At 36.1% G+C, this 17,557-nt stretch overlaps 1 protein-coding gene across 2 annotated transcripts in view; it reads right to left on the reverse strand.

Moving 5' to 3' along the window:
* The window catches only part of PARP4 (poly(ADP-ribose) polymerase family member 4), a 49,934-nt gene that overhangs the window by 21,681 nt on the left and 10,696 nt on the right, over window positions 1-17,557 (reverse strand). For both annotated transcript variants that reach the window (XM_040544074.1, XM_040544075.1), the window contains 14 exons: window positions 16,937-17,050; window positions 16,028-16,177; window positions 14,631-14,768; window positions 12,675-12,848; window positions 10,577-10,737; window positions 7,550-7,687; window positions 6,660-6,758; window positions 6,262-6,445; window positions 5,339-5,501; window positions 4,684-4,808; window positions 2,870-3,001; window positions 2,543-2,629; window positions 1,869-2,033; window positions 938-984 (listed from right to left, as the gene is read on the reverse strand). In XM_040544074.1, the coding sequence (XP_040400008.1) occupies window positions 938-984; window positions 1,869-2,033; window positions 2,543-2,629; window positions 2,870-3,001; window positions 4,684-4,808; window positions 5,339-5,501; window positions 6,262-6,445; window positions 6,660-6,758; window positions 7,550-7,687; window positions 10,577-10,737; window positions 12,675-12,848; window positions 14,631-14,768; window positions 16,028-16,177; window positions 16,937-17,050 (1,877 nt within the window). The remainder of the gene's footprint in view (window positions 1-937; window positions 985-1,868; window positions 2,034-2,542; window positions 2,630-2,869; window positions 3,002-4,683; window positions 4,809-5,338; window positions 5,502-6,261; window positions 6,446-6,659; window positions 6,759-7,549; window positions 7,688-10,576; window positions 10,738-12,674; window positions 12,849-14,630; window positions 14,769-16,027; window positions 16,178-16,936; window positions 17,051-17,557) is intronic.

Below are 17,557 nucleotides of genomic sequence, written 5' to 3' on the forward strand. Positions count from 1 at the left end.
GTCTCTAGGACCTGATGCTGGAAATTGAGTTAATAATACCTGACCTCCATCCTCACACAGTAACTATTCTTAAGCGCTTCCCAATTTTTATTCACATTTTCTAGTTGAGTTGTCCCTTCACATTAAAATTAAATTGTATTATAATTTTAAATATGTTTTCGACAACTGGATGTGTATTATATGAACATGTGAATTTATTTCTGATATGCATATGCCAGAAATAGCACCAAATCTTTAGTTGATCAGTACAATATTTCTACTAACCAACAGTAACTGTACTGAATAAAAGCAAGGTAACAGTATGGAGCACTACTTCAGGATTAAATACAATTCGAGAAAATTACAACAGATGTGGCTTTGTGCCAGCTTTGCAGCTAGAACAGAGGACATGCTCATGAAAAACACTTTTCATTTGTTTTTAATACGGAAAATTCAATTCCCTGAATAACATAAGTTTTGACACATTTACTGCTACTGCTACCTACATGCCTTGCGATTCCAGTTGAGAACAGCCACATGCAGAAACATTACTAGGAATAAAGTTACAATATTCTGTTTCCAAGAAGTCTTACTTTACCAGCAACATCGTTGTTTCAGATAATTTTATTTTTAATTTAAAATACAAGTGCAAAGAAAGGCTAAAACGTTAAGTGCAATGAGACTGCAAATATGAAGATCATGCAGGCTCATTAAATTTTGTGACTTGGGAATTTATGTAAAAACCTTAGTAACAGAAATGTTTCTGAAACACAAGGAAATATTTATGATAGTACCTATCTAAGGATGACAGATTAGAATGAAACATGAAATTAAACTAGTCTCTTGGTAATACAAATATTCCATGTAAACAGAAAAACATTAAATGCAGATGTCTTAACTTAATGATTTAAAAGTATTGATAATAAATCAAGTTATAGTATTAATGCAAGCAACTTACTTCTTCAGTGTTTTTATTTGTCTAACACAAACCTTCTTTATTGCATCCTACAAAAGAAAAAGAAAAAAAAAATCTTATACTGCACCAGTTAAGAAGTATTTGCATATAATCCCTGACACTTCTATCCATCTGGAGCTCCCTTCTCTTATTCTATCACTAAGATGGGATTGTCTGGAACCCTGTTTACTTCATTCATTCATATGGCTTTGTCATCTGAGCATCACTGCAGCTAAAATTCAGATGAGCCTGCATATGCTTCTCTCCCAAAAACACAATGAACTTCAGAACTCAGTATAATACAGCTCTGAAGCAGAAGGCATGACTGTTGAACGGTCAGACATCCGACACAGCTATATGATCTCACAGGGAGTAGGACCACAAGGACCACCTTTGGCTCTTTGCCAGCATTTAAACAGAGATGACCTCCCCTCCCACCTGAACAATTCCTAAGCCATCAGGGAGATCCACAGAAACAGATGGGAAACCTGGTCAAAGGAGGCAGAGAAGGGTAATAGCAGTGTTCAGCAGACGCTCAGCTGCTGTTTCATGATGGATATAAACAATGCCTACTTTCCTGCAAACCAAAGGAGGAATGGCAACACAGAAACAGCAGATAACTCAAAATACGAGATCTAGCTTAAACATGTTTCAACTCAAGTCAGCTTTTCAAGTACTGCAAGAGTAAATAAATCCTCAGAGATATTACAGGCTTTCTACCGATCATGGCATTCCTAAGCTTGTGTTCACATTGCTTTTTAACAATCCTGTTATGACAAGAATGATAAGCACAATTATCTTTTAATAAAAAGAGAAGAAATCAAACAGAAGATAATCATGATCTTACTGAACTCTCTTGTGTAACTGCAATCCCCTAGGTACAAAATCCTTGCTTCAAAAGAAGATGCTATTTTAAGATTGCGTTTTAACAAACCTGCGTGTTTTCATTCAGTGCTTTGTCCTGTTGCCATGGTGATACAGAAGCAGGCATATGAAAAGTGATACAACCGTTCTGACAACTCAGTTCAGTGATATAGGTGATTTTGATCAGAACTGTAGAGTTTGGAGATAAATTCCCAACACTTATTACAAAAATATCCTAAAAAAAGAGACTAGATTTAATGATATTGTTGAAGCTCATGTTTTCCAAAACAATAATTGAATCGGTGGTTCAGCACAATGAATCTAAATGCTAACACAGAAAATACTAATTGTTTTTTGAGAAGTATAAGGAAAAATGATGCTAAGACAAGAAATATTAACCTTTCAATAGCTCTTCAAGATTTCTGGGCAAAACTGATCAGTAATAACTAAATAAATCAATCTTTTATTAAAAAAAAAAAAGGCAAAAAAAAGCTGTGATTTCTTTAAAAGTGTAAGCTCCTAAAAGAGAAATACCTGTTTTATATAAGCTGTGGAACATACTTGAAGAAATAATAGCAGTTTTCAAAAAGGATCAAATGTATGGTCCAAATAAGTTCTTCCCAACAAAGACACGACTGAGCAAAGATTCTGATGGGAATATTCACGCATGCCCAGATAATCTATCTGTAATCTGACAAACGCAAAATTTTCAAATAGGTTATGAAACCATGCTATTCAACGTACCGGTGCATCTTGGTCCATTAGATAAGCTCCATCGCCCTGACTGATAGCTTTACGATATTCTCTATGTGCTTGTTTCTTTTCTTTAACCTATGAAAGATTTTCCAAAATAAGTGTTTTCATCTCTGTAAACAGAACACTTTCATCTCTATATACAGAACACAGTATTCTCTTACATGACGTTACCACATGACAGTCAAGTGGTAACAACAAAGAACTTGAGAGAAAACAAAATTAATTTTGGTGTTGTACGCTTTATTACTAAATAAGTGCTTTCAAATCTTGACATTGAAGGACCTACATCAAAGGCAGTGTACAGTAACATCTTACCTTTCCAATGATGTGTTTTCCATTGATAAAAGCTTCAAATCCACAAACAGCAGCTTTATCATCCAAAGGAAAAACATATTTAGCTTCAATCGGACTACTGTTTTGATTGGTGTAGGTCTGAAACATTACTACCTGAAATGAACATTTTTTTATAGCTCCATAACATTAAAATGTGATTAAAACATCAATACTGTACGCGTAACAGCATAGCTGCTTTGCGCTGCAAAATGTCAATATGTATGCCACAACTTGATGATTTATTTGTATATTAGAAACGAAGGCATAACATTCACCAGTGCTTGGCAAATAAATATCTCACAAAAATGCAAGGAGCTGTGGAATTTTTACTCTCTAAATTATTAATCAAATCTCTTCCAGAAGAAGAGTAATCCGTGACCTTACAAAGGTTACTTTATGCAGAACTGGAGCTGTCAAGCTATTGCCTGCAAAAGTTGTCACCACTGCAATAGGTCTTTAATAGTTTCAGCCGGTAATGTCTAAACAAGAAGCAGGAATAAACAAAACTAATAAAAAAGTTTTATTTAATATTATGATATACCGAAAGGGATGTTTGTATAAGTCTGTATGTATAGCATCTATTTTCTACTGACAGTATTTCTGCCTCTGAGGTGGCAGATTGCATCTTTCTTTTCACATCTGCTCTTCTGTTTACTTCCCATGCGTCCTAACAAAACCCCAGGAATTCCTCATTCACCTTTGCTGCCATTCTTCTTGTCCCTTGCCATCGCATCATTTCTGGTTTATGCTCTGTAGCTCTGCTTTATAAACTGCTTTCTGCTTTGGTGGACTGGGTCATAGCACAGATGCTACTGTACAGTAATTCATTCCATAGGAAACCAAACCAAAAAATAAAGACGATCCCTCATGAGAAGAACAGTTGTTCAAAAGGATCAGACTGATCAGACAACTGTTCTGAGTGTCGGAACAGTTTAAGCACAGACTCATCTGACAACAATTCTTCAATCCCTTTACTCTCCTGTTTTTGCCCTGCTTTCTTTTTTTAGGACTTCAGCAACAAATAAAAATATGAATTGCTCTTATGAAACTACTTCGGCACTGGACACCCCTGGATACAGATGTTTGTGCAGAGAGACACATACAACAGAACCCAGTAGAACCATAGCTTTCGCACGATCAAGACTGCCCCAGACAAGACTCAGTTGCAGGGGGAATGAGATTGTGGAACTATGCCCCGGGACAGAAGAAAATCCTGCGTCTTGACAGGATGTGTTCTTAGGGCATATATACTAAACAAACACACAAAAAATTTAGTCTGCTTAGCTAACTTTTTTTAGCTAATTTTGGCCAAATTTAAATAGCTAATTTTCAAGCTAGAATAGCAAGTTCTTTTGTACTGATTTTACTTGCAACAGCTAATTTAGGTTGTCTAACCAAAGTTAAAAACAAAACACACAAATACATTTCCAGAAATCTTTAATCATCCTAGGTATTTCTCACTGGTTTATAATTCAGCTGGCAAACAGATCACCACGAAGGTCTTTACAAGGGAACAGAATGCATACGCTACTGCAGTAAGTTTCTCTGCAGTGCTGACTTGATTACACATCAACAGAAACAGAATGAAAAATAAAGTCAAACCTTTTGCTGACCAAAGAGCATTTGGCACTTGTTTGACTATACACCTCTAAAAATAAAAACTTTTCACTCAGTTTCAGAGTTTTCCTTCATTTAGAGATTGATTTTTTCTTTTTAATGATTAAAACACTATTTAACAACCGAAATAATTTTTCAGGGCTGACTTACGGGAAGGGACAATAAATAGCATACTTTACCTGTGCTACGAAGTCTATTATCCTTGCCTTAATATGAAAGCCTTCCAAAGGAACAGGATTTCCCAGTCTGTCTTGAAGACCAGTTTTTACTGTATTTGAAATATTTGCACTCGGTAACGCATAGCCTAAACAAAGAGTTTACGAAATATTAGAAAGCTATTTTTGAAATGCACATTTGGGAAGCAAGTTTGAAACTAATCCTATAACAATGACCTATGTTTACTTCTGCAACTCAGAATACACAAATTAAAAGTAATCCTCATTTTTGTTAAGAATACTTGTGTTGCACTACTGAGCTGTAGGCTGTCACCAGCTCATGATAAGTCTTCAAGGTCTTACAAGGTCTTTGTTTAAAACCTTGCATTTGAATTATTAAAAGACCATCTCATGATTTATGCAAAAGTGCTTCTTGTGCTTCTCTTGAAACACACTGTGACAGGAGGAGTTCCAACTACCATTGGTAATTAGGCTTACAGGAAATCTGTTAAACAGATGCTACGTGGATGCCACATAACTAATTTGGTAACATCCACAAATAAACTACAAATGATTTTTTAATAAGCTAGCTGCATACAAGAACTCTAAAAAGTGTTCTGATAAATATTTAGGGAACTTTGAAAGCAAGCCAAAAGCACAAACAGAAAATATTTCTTACTCTCATTCTGTACATGACATTGTGACTCTGGCTCACTGTTATCTTGCTCCAGTTCTACCCCAGTTCCAGGCTGAAATGGTTTTATTTGATCTTCAGGAAGGCAAAACTTAACAACATATCTAATTTTAACCTGTGTGGTTTTGTACACAACAAATTCATCATCCTGAAGGAGCAAAGAAAGGTATTTTACAATAAAAACAAAGCTGTAGGTAATATTAAAAAAATGCAGATTTATTAAGAGATGAGCCTAAATGACATCACTTTTGATAAATACTAATATGACCTTTTTTTTTTTCACTCCCCTAATCTCTCTTTATTGCTACCATTTACATCTCTGTTATGTTTGCTTTCTCCACACTCCTTGTATTTCTTCTTCACTGTAATGCACAATCATTCTTCAGAATAACTAAGAACAAAAAGAAGTAAAAAAAAATTGGTGAACGTCTAGCCAGTGACTTTATCTATTTGTATGCCAGTAAGGCTATCATCCTTGTCTTTGAGTACCAACCTTTAAGGACAGGGATTTTATCAGTTGGATTCTATTCCAAAACAGTGAACCTTCCATGGTAGTGATTTCTTATTCCATACAAAGCAGAACAGCACTTCCAAATAGCAATTTCAACGTCATAGATCAGATATCTATAGGATGATTCAGTTATAATAAAAAAGAATGCTAACATATTTCTTTTAAGTACTGTTTTCTTGCAGAAATTTTAAATCTCCTCACAAATAGTCACTTAGAGCCTTTGATGTTTTATATGCACTTTTCAGGCTGTAAAACAGACAAAAGTGATTTTATGCATTACGGTCTAGTGATTTAGTGTCTGAACTGAAACATACAGGTTATACTGTTATCTACCACTGGTATAAATAAATCCCAAACTTGGTGTCTTTTCAAGTGCCCAACACTGCAGGATCAGTACCTCAAAGTCTGAAGAGATGTCTGCTGTCTTACGGACTCCATGTACACTGTTATAACCTGATGGTGCATCATTTAATGAAAAATCTCGTTCATACAAATCTAAGCAGGATCCAAGTGCCACATCACAAACTGCAAGGAGTCGGGTTCCATCCATTTCACTGGGTGAAGAATACTTAATACTGGCACTATATGTAAAAAAAGATCATGCACATTTTATTAAAATTGATTTTAAAGTAAAGCTTCTAGGAGTTTAAGAATACACAAATACTTTTGAACAGATGAACATGAAAGAAATAATAATTAAGTTACCTTAAGAGTATTAAACATATATCTACTTAATTTGCAAAGTAAAAAGAAAACACAAAGGATAATATCAAAAGATATTGCCATTATTCAGACCTAACAGAATCACTGAAGTAAATGCCACTTCCCAGATTTCCAATGTCAGTTCTTTCCAGGCCATGATCTTCAACAACCACTTTTGGCAAGAGGAGTCCTCTAGAGAAAAAATAAGTCACACAATGAATGAAGTTCAAAATACTTTTGCACAAAGTATGTGGGCTAATACACGTTGTGCAATTATGAACTACAGAGGATTAAATCAAAATACACTTTACAAAAACCCTACATAGAGACTCAAGGCAAGTAAAGTCTATTCATCAAAAAATAAATCCCAAAGCCATATGAATCACCAAGACATTGACTACATAAGCTATGAAGACTGTTTGCTTTTTTCATTCAGCAGAAAAGCAACGCATTTCCCAGACTCATTACTATGCCTGAGTGAATCCATAGAATTGTCATAAAACCAGATATTCCATTATTCCAGGAAATCATGATCATCTAAAATTATTTCAGATAAAGTGGTCATCGGTAAATAATGTGGAAGTGGACAGGAAGACAAGAACTGGAAGGAGGACATCATTAATGGAATTCTTTCCTAAAACAGCGTAAATTATCCACACAGCCATTACTCTCCTACTCTCTCCATTTTGTCATCTTTCATCTGGATTTAAACTACAGTCCTCCTCATCATAACCAAATAGCTCCATCTCAATGCTAATCCAGCTGGAAAGTAATCACATTTATCATTACAAAAGAATGATTTCCCTCCCAGGGTTCTGTAGAAGCATATGAATGGTTATATAAATGTTAACAGTAAAAATTAGGTTAACCATAATGTAAAAGAGTTTCACAAAAAAAAGCGTTTTTAAAAATCAAAATATATTTAGTTATAGATAATTAAACCTAACCCAATGTCACAAAAAAAGGGGAATGTAAATTTTTACCTGGAAAGAATTCCCATGAAATTGCGCACAGATGATGCATGGAATAAGGATCGAATATTTCCAAGACTGCCCAGAAATTCTGCTGTTTCACTTACTCTGCCAACACTATACACCTGTAAAATTCTCACTGGACAGTCACTGCAAGAAATTTGAAACGATCTTTGACTCAGAAAATTTGTTTAAGAACGATCTACTGCTAAGAGATAAAGCCTTGTAGTAAATCTCAAAGTAACATTCAATCTTTGGTTTTGGTTGGCAATTTGGGAGGCAAAAAAATAAGTTAACAGCAATAAGAGAAAAAATAAGATTGCTGTTTTCAGTAATTGCAGTTGAGATATTTAAAACCTATGACTAAGTTCAAGATTCATTTAGACACTTAGGAAGAAATAAAATCTGTGATTTCATACTTAAAGTCAGATCAAATTATCTCATTTGATATTTTGGAACCTAAATTCAAGGATGTGATGTATAAACCCCATATAACTCTATGCAGTGCAGACTCTGGTATTATAGAAATTATTGCCAAATCTATCTTGTCCTAAAAATTCTCCTACTGCGAATACTCAGATAACTCACCATCTTGGCTGAACCATAAACATCCTAGAATATTCAGGCTATCTGAATGTAGCAACTTGAACTTCCCAATTAAGAAATACACTTGAGAGGAGGAAAGCTTGGGTTGCAATCCCACCTCCAGCAAGATTTATGCATTTTACATACAGTAGTTACTGGGCAGAGCACACACCGGGATTCATGTCCTTCTCTTGTGATTACACTAAGCAACGGATTCAGACTTCTTTCCATTTTTCTTGCCAGCTGAATGCTTTATTTAGCTACTTGCATAGAGGTCCAAGTGGGAAACAGTGTGCTCACCACCTTCCCTCTGCTTTACCAGTCTGCTATGTACATGTCTTTGGAACATGCTTCCTCAGATGACAGAGCATGGACTAAGGACTGGGTTGCTCAAGAGTGGCAAGGTAGCGATGCCTTAAGAAATACCCAGAAGATAATATTAGGATTCCAGGATTCCTGGCTGTCACGCAGTGGGGAACCTTAGGATTTACAAAACAACTAAGTAGAGGACTTAGGGATTGCAATTTTAAATTTAGATAAATAAAGTAGGCAGTACACTTGGAAAGTAAAAGCAAATTAAACCTTTGCTTACAAGTCAAAGCTCCATGCTTTTAAGATTTAATAAACTTCAGCCAGTCTTGAGTTCCTAAATGCTAAAACAATATTGGTAAATAAGACATAGTTTCTTTTGTATTTTTGAATGCTTTACTCAAACAGTATGGCTTCTCGTGTTGAGGATTACAGATACATTACATCCTAATTTATAAACACGCCATATGAACTTTAATTTTTTTTGAGAGAGAGCTTGGGCCCTGAGCCTTTAGCATGCTTCTACTGCAGTTGAAATTTTTTTTGAGATTGCTTTTAGTTAAAAAAACTAAGGTTGCAAATGCAAAAACTGAAAGGGACTAAATGATCTCTAATTCTTCGAATGTAATTATGCTTTGTTATCTGTTGTATAAGAATAGAGACAAAATTTTGGGTGAACAATCCCATGCTTGTAACTAGTTAGATGATCATTGAGCCTAAGAGTTAGTTTATAGGCCCTAAATTTGATAACTGTGATCCAGAAAGAGCAGTCCAGTGGGTTCACATAACAGCTAATTTCCAAAAGGCTTACTTAATTGGTTCTGTCCCAAAGAACTGTAAGGTGGAATTGAGTCACATAAACTCTTTCTATTAATTTTAAATGACTTCATTAAGACAAAATGTCAAGTACTCACAAGTACTGAACTTTGCCAAAAACCAACAGAAGGTTGCATGTTTGAGCACAGCGCTCCTTCCATATTTGAGCAATTCGTATTTGGGTACAACTGCTTAGTAACCAGTAGTTGCTAGGGTTTAGGCCTTAGCAAGGGCCTGAGCTGCTTAACACTACATTTACTCAGTAAAAAACTTGAAGTGACTCGCTCTCTCTATAACTGCCTGAAAGAAGATTGCAACAAGGAGGACATTGATCTCTTTTCTCAGGTGACACGAGGCAATGGCCTCAAGTTGCACCAAGGGAGGTTTAGATTGGGTATCAGGAAGGATTTCTTCTTGGAAAGGGTGGTTAGGCACTGGAACGGGCTGCCCAGGGAGGTGATGGAGTCACCATCCCTGGAGGAATTTAAGAGCCACGTGGATGTGGCTCTTAGGGACAGGGTTTAGTGGTGGACTTGGTGTTAGGTGATGGTTGGACTTGATGATCTTAAGGGACTTTTCCAGCCTAAATGATTCTATATAGCTGAACTGAAGCCCACTCCATTCTTCTATCATCAATGATCTAACCATTGATTATTCAATTTCTAGAACGACATTCTCTTTAAATTTATTTCTCCATGTTTACCCATTTTTAAATTTCATTAGTTAATCAAAAAACACAGGGTACCCAATCAGAAGCCAATGTCAAGAACATTAAATAGAATAATAGGCAAATCCACAGAATAAATTCCCAGAAATACATGTTTTTCATACAACTGAAAGCTACCTGAAAAGGGACATCAAGTTCTGTAGATAATAAAAAGATGACCAGGTAGTCCACCCCTGCTCCCCACCTACTCCATCATATTTATTCTAATAATCCACAGAAAGAAATATTTGTTTTTCTCAGCAACCCCCCAAGTTTTATTTTGATGTTCACTTTCCCTGTATTCTATAAAATACCTGGAAATAAATATAGCAAAACAGAATGAACAAGCCTAAAAGCCATATATCTTCTTTAAATAGCTCCTATATATAGACAGCTTTTCACAATTTAAAAAGGGGAAAAAATTAAAAATATTCTCATTTTCAGTTTTCTGAATTTATTTCAGTTGGTTCTAGTATAGGTTACGGCAAATATGCCTGCTCTGCAATCCCATTAGTTTGACACTGCATAGTAACAGAACCTAATAATTCAGTCCTTTTTAGAGGCATTTTGTGCACCATACCTTGCATGTTACCACAATCATTGCGCAACCGTTAAACACTCACTTGTAATTGTTTTTTAACACTTGCTGTGCAACATTGAGAAATTCATCACTCATTGGATCAACAGCTTCAATCTTGCACCTCAGGGCCTGGTATTTGGCCAAAGATGTTGGGTTTGGGCATGACATATTCGTTTCTTGTATATTAAGCATGTCTCGGATGAGCTGGAAAATAAAGACAGAAATTTATGAATACTTGCTACATTTTAATTAAGAAACCACACAAAAAAGACTAAATTAGATGAAGTGACAGTGCAGCAACAACAAAAAGAATATGGAAAAGAACATTTCCACTCGCTAGATAACAAGTGGAACATGAGCAAACAGCTGTAGAATCCCATGAAAACAAAACAGAAGAAAAAAGATATGCAGGTGATAAATTGTTTCTATACAACCGCAAATCAAGCTTTGCATCAAGCCTGCTCATAACAGCTCCAGGGACCAGTATTTGTGCTTGGATACCATTTTGCTTTTGCTTTTGAGGCAATCCTGACTTACTAGAATCTTATCATATTGTCCCTGATGCCCCTGTCCAGTCAGGGTGATAGCACAAGGCATCCATGTACTTTTCTCAGATCAAGAGAAAGGACATCTAACTTAAAAAAATATGTAATGCTAAACTTCACTGAGTCATGGGAAAACTTTATAAGACATAGTAGTTTTTTGATAGCAGAAGGCTTCCAAGGTTAAAAGTGCTATTATTAGTCTTTTAGAACGATAGAGAGCCGCCTTCTCTCTACCTCTCCCCCTTTATTTTTTGTGACTTACAGAGGATTGACTTCTGTATATCCTTTGCCAAAACCAAGAAGTATCTCTGGCAGAATCTATGGAATTTACATTATAATTGTAATACAAGGAGAAAATTTGAGTTTGCTCTATAGTTACAAGTATGATGTAGTTGTCAGGGCCCTGAATGCCTCACCTCTCACCTCTCCTGAAACTCTGGCTGCTTGAGATTAGAACCAGCTTTGACAGTGAAGCTGTGGGGCCTGAAAGAGAGCTGTGGGAAGACTCGGTGGAGTTCTGCCCCTTCTCTGCTCAAGAGATGCCTTTACGCTAAGGCTTTTACCCTTGGTTTCTTGGCTGAGCTATGTTGCAGACATGTCTACATCCAGCCTTGTATGTCCTCGGTTCTGACTCAGATCCTGTGGACTTGAGTTCCCAGTTTGACCTTGGACCAGCTGGACAAGCTCATGATGAGGGGGCAATGTGGATCGTTGTCTGACCCCGTTAACTGTCACCAGCAGTCACTATCTGCTGCTCTGCTCCTAACTGGGTACTGCAGTACTTCCCTGTCAGTGCAGTGACTGCTCTGGCCTTGCTCACTTTCACCCCTAGCCCCGGTCACCTGCCCTTGCTGCTCTCTGACAGCTGCTGGATGCAAGGGCTGCATCTGTGTGCACACTCAGCACACCTCGTCATCAGTTCTCCTGGCAGAGTAACTAAATTCCTGCCTGACTGATCTGCTACACAACTTAAAAATGAAGGAAGTGACTAATTAATGCAGAAACTGTGAGGGGGAGACGTGGTGGGGATCCTTGGAGATTCCCCTAGGCAGGGCTGTTGTGCTTAGACCAACTGATAGATGCTATTTGCAGTCCAGGGAAGTCCCTCAAGCAGCTTGTGCTGTAGATGTAGGAACAGACCAATAGACAGATAATTTTAAATCATCTTTTGAAACTGTTCCTGCATACATGGGAAAGGAAAGGTCATGAAGAACAGTCTTTGTACATAGTTAAAATAGCTTAGAAGTATTTTGTATGTAGTTTATGCTAGTCAAAAGAAACTGATTATGTGTATGCTGGAGCAGTTGCCAGGGTCAGCAGGATGATAACATCAGTTTCATGTGTCTCATTTAATCCAGCTGAAGATGCCATCATAACAATAATTGCAGTGGAAACCTCTGTCACCATCTGGATGGCAATTGATCCTCCTCTTCAACACATTCAGTACCCCCCATGAGCATTACTTTATTCAAAAGATTCCAGTAAATTACTTTTTTTAAACTGACAGTCTGTGACCGTCAATTTATCTACTGAGCGTGTTCAAAATTTGTGTAGCACATTGCAGATTGGGGCTTACTGTCAGTTTGGAAAAGTTACCTGGCACAGGTCCTGTTTTCTGGATAACAGCTTTTTGGAAACTTTATAGTCTATTTCAGTTTTGTGACGTATAAGTTCATAGAATTCCATCATCATCTCTTGTAGCACTGCCTCACCAGCTCCCTCAGCCAGTCCATTCTTTACCTGGAGCAAAATACCTTCTGCTTTGCTCACCTTTAAGAGAAGAGATTATTAAGCTGAAAGCCATTGCAAAATTACTGGTAGAACAGAAAGCAACAAATACTGAAATGGATAATTTGATTCCATGTTGAAATAAAACTTGAACTCTTTGTTAATGCAATATCCACCAAAAATGTACTTACATCTCAGATATGAAAATAGTTTTTAGAAGTCAGACATTATTCTACCCTTATACTGGGCTACTTGCTAAGTACCTCGGAAGAGCTAAGAGGCAGTAAAATAACCCCTCTGAAATAAAACAGAATATGAATCAGATTGAAAGGTAATGATACTTAACATCCCATTGACTCATATTGTTAGCTTTAATACATTGATGAAATAACTACACATATTAGACGATAATAAATTTCTTACTAAATTTCTAACTGCATTAGTTTATCCTAAAATACATAAAACAGAGTAGAAATACTATTCATAAAATGCAACCTACTGATCAAAAGAAAGTAATGAGTCATTTTAGACAGTTTCTCTAGACAGATAATCTATATATTTGCTTGTGTCTGCATATTAATTCTCAACTGGAAATTTTTTACAGAATGCTCTATGTTATTTTATATTCTTGGGGCAGGAGGAAAAAGGCAAAGTACTCTTAATTTACAAGAGCCATAGGCAACAGCTAGTAAAATGCTGACATTAGAGGCTGCATAACAAAGTCTTACTTCAGTTCAATATTGACCCAAGGCTGGTCTCAGTCTCACAAAGGCCTTCAGAAAAAAAATGGAAAGTTAATCTAACCGAACAGCAACCCACTTCTTTGTTTCAAATATCCAGAGATTTTTTCTTTCTACACAAATGCTATTTCTCTGGCAAACTAATTATAAGTGGGAAAAGGTAGTGAAAACAGTTTTAGCATTTTCTTACAAATCATTGCGTCTTTTAGGTTTATGATTCAGCTTTTTCAAAAACTACCAATGATCGAACATTATTTATCAAATTATCAACTATTTGTCAAATTTCACCTACCCAAAATATGGTAGGAATCTTGATATTGAAACAATTGCACCTCATAGAAAACATCTACAACAAACAGAATTTCCTTTGTCCTTGCTGATTTATGAAATACACTCACTACTGTCTCTGAGTAAATGTATAAAGCATCACTAATATACCACTTACTCATCACAACCTACATGAATGTATACTTCCATATCAAAAACTGAAAGAAATATTCTCCTACCATAAATCAATTGAAGAGAATCAAAAGTGTCTTATGCATGAAGATCAGGGCAAAGTCATTCTAGAATTAGGGAACTTCTACTGGCAAAGCTCTTCCAATTTAAAACCAACCTAATCTCCAAATATTTTTTCCTCCAGCATTAACAGAGATGAAGAAAAACCTGCTGTCAAGCAGCTATGACTTAAATTATACAAACTTAAATCACATGAATAAACATTAGCCTCCTAACTGTTTAGGAAGGAAAGCAAAACCACTGAGGTATGTGGAAAAAAAAAAGGATTAAATGAACCATAGAGTTAACAGAGGGATGGATAGGCAATTTCTTTCAATAACAGTTGTAATATCCAAAGGCCTTCATGAGATGCCATATGTTAATTATATGTGTCATCTGATAATACAGACATGGACTATAATTAAAACTATTTTTTCTAATACAAGAGAATGTCTGACTGAAATATGGTTACCCGATGTAATTGCCAATTCCAATCTGAAACAGAACATTCTTGTTTGCTGGGGAAAAAATTACTTATAATAGCTTTTATGTATGGGTCCTCATGGAGTAACAAGAATTAACTTACATCATTTAGACTTATGTTTTTTACTGATTCAAATAGTAGGCTATCCAGGTGGCCAAGAGCTTCTGCCCAGATCAGTTCCACAAAATCACTAACTTGCTGGCATATAGCACTTGAATTTATGGATTCTTCTAGAAGTAACTGTAGTAAAACAAACACAATTCAGTGGAAAGACAAAATGCAACAGGAATTTTCCTTTCTGATGAACAATATACATCCATGCCTAATATAATTTCTTCAGTTCCATCAACTTGAAGGGAAAATTTGCCTTTTTAACTCTTTCAGGTGAAGAGCATGGCAGGCAAGTGGCCATGATCTGTCTTGAAAATTAAGACATAACATCTTGGAATTAAGTTGATATGTTTGATATCTTTAACATTATATTGTACTATCAGGTATAAGGACGTAATAGTTTTACACAGCTGGTAAAAGAACAGATGGTTCAAAACGGCCAGTGTTATAAAACACTGGAGATACTGTAACTATAGATATAATTCTCTGTAAGAAAGCTCTGGTGGGAAAGACATTATTACTGTGAAAATAAAAAATTGTAGTAAAACAACAGGAGAGTACAAAGGTGATGAGTTTCAGTGCAATTCATACATTCAATAAAAGTTATGAAAACAGATTTTCTTATCTGAGGAACATTGTTAAAGTATTTACTTAAGCTTTTTATCGTTGTTCTTCAACTCCAGCAACTTCCACTAAACTTGATGACATTAAACAATTAGCACACATTTGGACATGCTACATTACTTGTTTATATGGCATCAGCCATACAGCTCCTGAGATCACCAGATGATGTATGTGGGCCATTGCTGGATATATTCTCTGTTCCAGTTGTGCCATAAAATAGAAGTTAGCCATGGTGGAAGAGAGAAGTAGATGAAGTACAGTGAGAAAGTAAATGGGAAAAAACTTTCTGTCACAGTGCAAATATTTTAAATAGCAGTAAAACATTGTCTGAAAACTACTTTAGGGAGCAGAATCCAACATCTATTGCCACTGGAGGGAGTCCTGTTACTGATTTCAGTAAGATCTACACCAAGTCTATGACATCTGTATAGTGTGCAAAACAGTTATGACAAAGTGATAATTTTGACATAATAATTTTGGTTGCTGTATTAGTATATCCTTTTTTTAAAAAAAAAGTTGGTGATGAACCTACAGAGAAGACAAAATGATAGTGAATACGATTGTATTTGCTTTTACTGTGTTTAAGTGCTTTGAAGATTTTCTTAATATTCCTAAAACAATTTCAAAACTTTTACATATAAACAATTTCCCTTAACCTATGACTGTATCACTGTAATCTAGACAGTGTTTACCACATTCAGAAACTTAGAAACTAAAACAAATAATTAAGAACAGAAAAGTGTAAACAAGTGAATTGTACAAGCCTTTTGCAATTTTGTAGAAGCTAAACATTCTGCTTCTGGTGGAAAAGTTTCTCTGAGCAGGAAGTCCTGGCTCTTCAGATTCGCCACCAAAATATCATAATTTTCTCTTATTTCTTCAGCAGTTTTATTTACTATAAATTGTTTATTATTCTGTAAATTGAAAGAGTAAAGTTAGTTGGAGAAACTATACATAGACTTATAGAATCAATTTTACCAGACACTGTGCTAACAGCTGACAAATCCACACTTAACTTTTGGCTTGTGGTTTATCAGGCTTCTGGCCAGGCAGTACTTTCATGAGGGTTTGTGGGACATAAAGAACAAGCACAGGGCTTCATATACAAGCCTCACAGTGACAAGTTAGTTTCATCTAAATGTGTGCTGGAATAACGTTTTCTATTGGTTGAGATATTCCAAATCCATCCCTGATACAGCTCCTTTGACTTGAATTTAGTGTTGCTACAATAACGCAGACTATCAGAGCTATACCAGAGCGCATACATAACTTTTACTCTGAGAAATGTCCTTAGGCTGCCCTCAGGACAGGCTTTTCTGTCTCTCAAAAGTATGCCCACACTATCATTCCTTGTAGCATTTTTGCAGTTAAACATCACACAGTTTAGATGTTACCAGGAACATGCATGTATCTGAGGGAGATGCACCCAGGACCATGCTGTGTTGCTGCCAAGCTCCAAAGCAGCTCTTTTGAGAGTTGTACGCAAACACACGGAGTAGAGAAGCCAAATACGAATCAAACTTCTTATGATAAAGCTAATAGAAGGACCTCCTACTATCTACGTGTAAGAATCAGCCTGCAGGTAAGAATGAAGAGCACGTAAAGCTCTCTGGGACAGGAGTGGTCAATGTGCATAAAGAAACAAACAGGTAACGTCAACGAGAGGCTCATACCTTGATTCCAGTTGAAGCACTGAAGTGTGCATACAGTCGGAACAGAAAGTCATACTGTTCTTGGGTGCACTGTAATTCAATAACTACAAAATCTTTGCTTCCCTTGGAGTTAATCTGAATGGAGAGAGAAATAAAGACCCCGCCCCCCATTTAATGCTTAAGTATGTTTCATTTATGTGATATTGCACCAAATACTTCCCCCTGTCCTACTTATTTTTTCACCCCACTGAGAACCACAAATTCTAGGGCTTAAAAAAAAACAAACAAAATTATTCATTATTTGTATCATCATAATGAGCACAAGCTCCTCTCAGGGCTTCCTGTATGATTCCATCATTTCTGTGCTTTAAAAGCCTTTTTAATGAAAATGCTTAACATTTAAGTTAGATTTAACACATAGCAGCCATAATAACATATATCTAGTCAGAAGCATACACGTATTATTCTACTGCAATACTTTGGTGAGAACACTACACCAATAACAGAGGAGTTTTATGTTGGTAGAATTAGGCTGCACTGAAAGACAGAAAGCATTGAAGTACTTTTCAGTACGCCTCTTTGTATTGCAGAACATGATAACATAAAAGCGTGATTGCCGTTGTGTATAAAACTGCAAAACTT

This window comes from Cygnus olor, chromosome 1 (assembly GCF_009769625.2).
Source record: "Cygnus olor isolate bCygOlo1 chromosome 1, bCygOlo1.pri.v2, whole genome shotgun sequence".
In the NCBI taxonomy this organism is placed as follows: Eukaryota; Metazoa; Chordata; class Aves; order Anseriformes; family Anatidae; genus Cygnus; species Cygnus olor.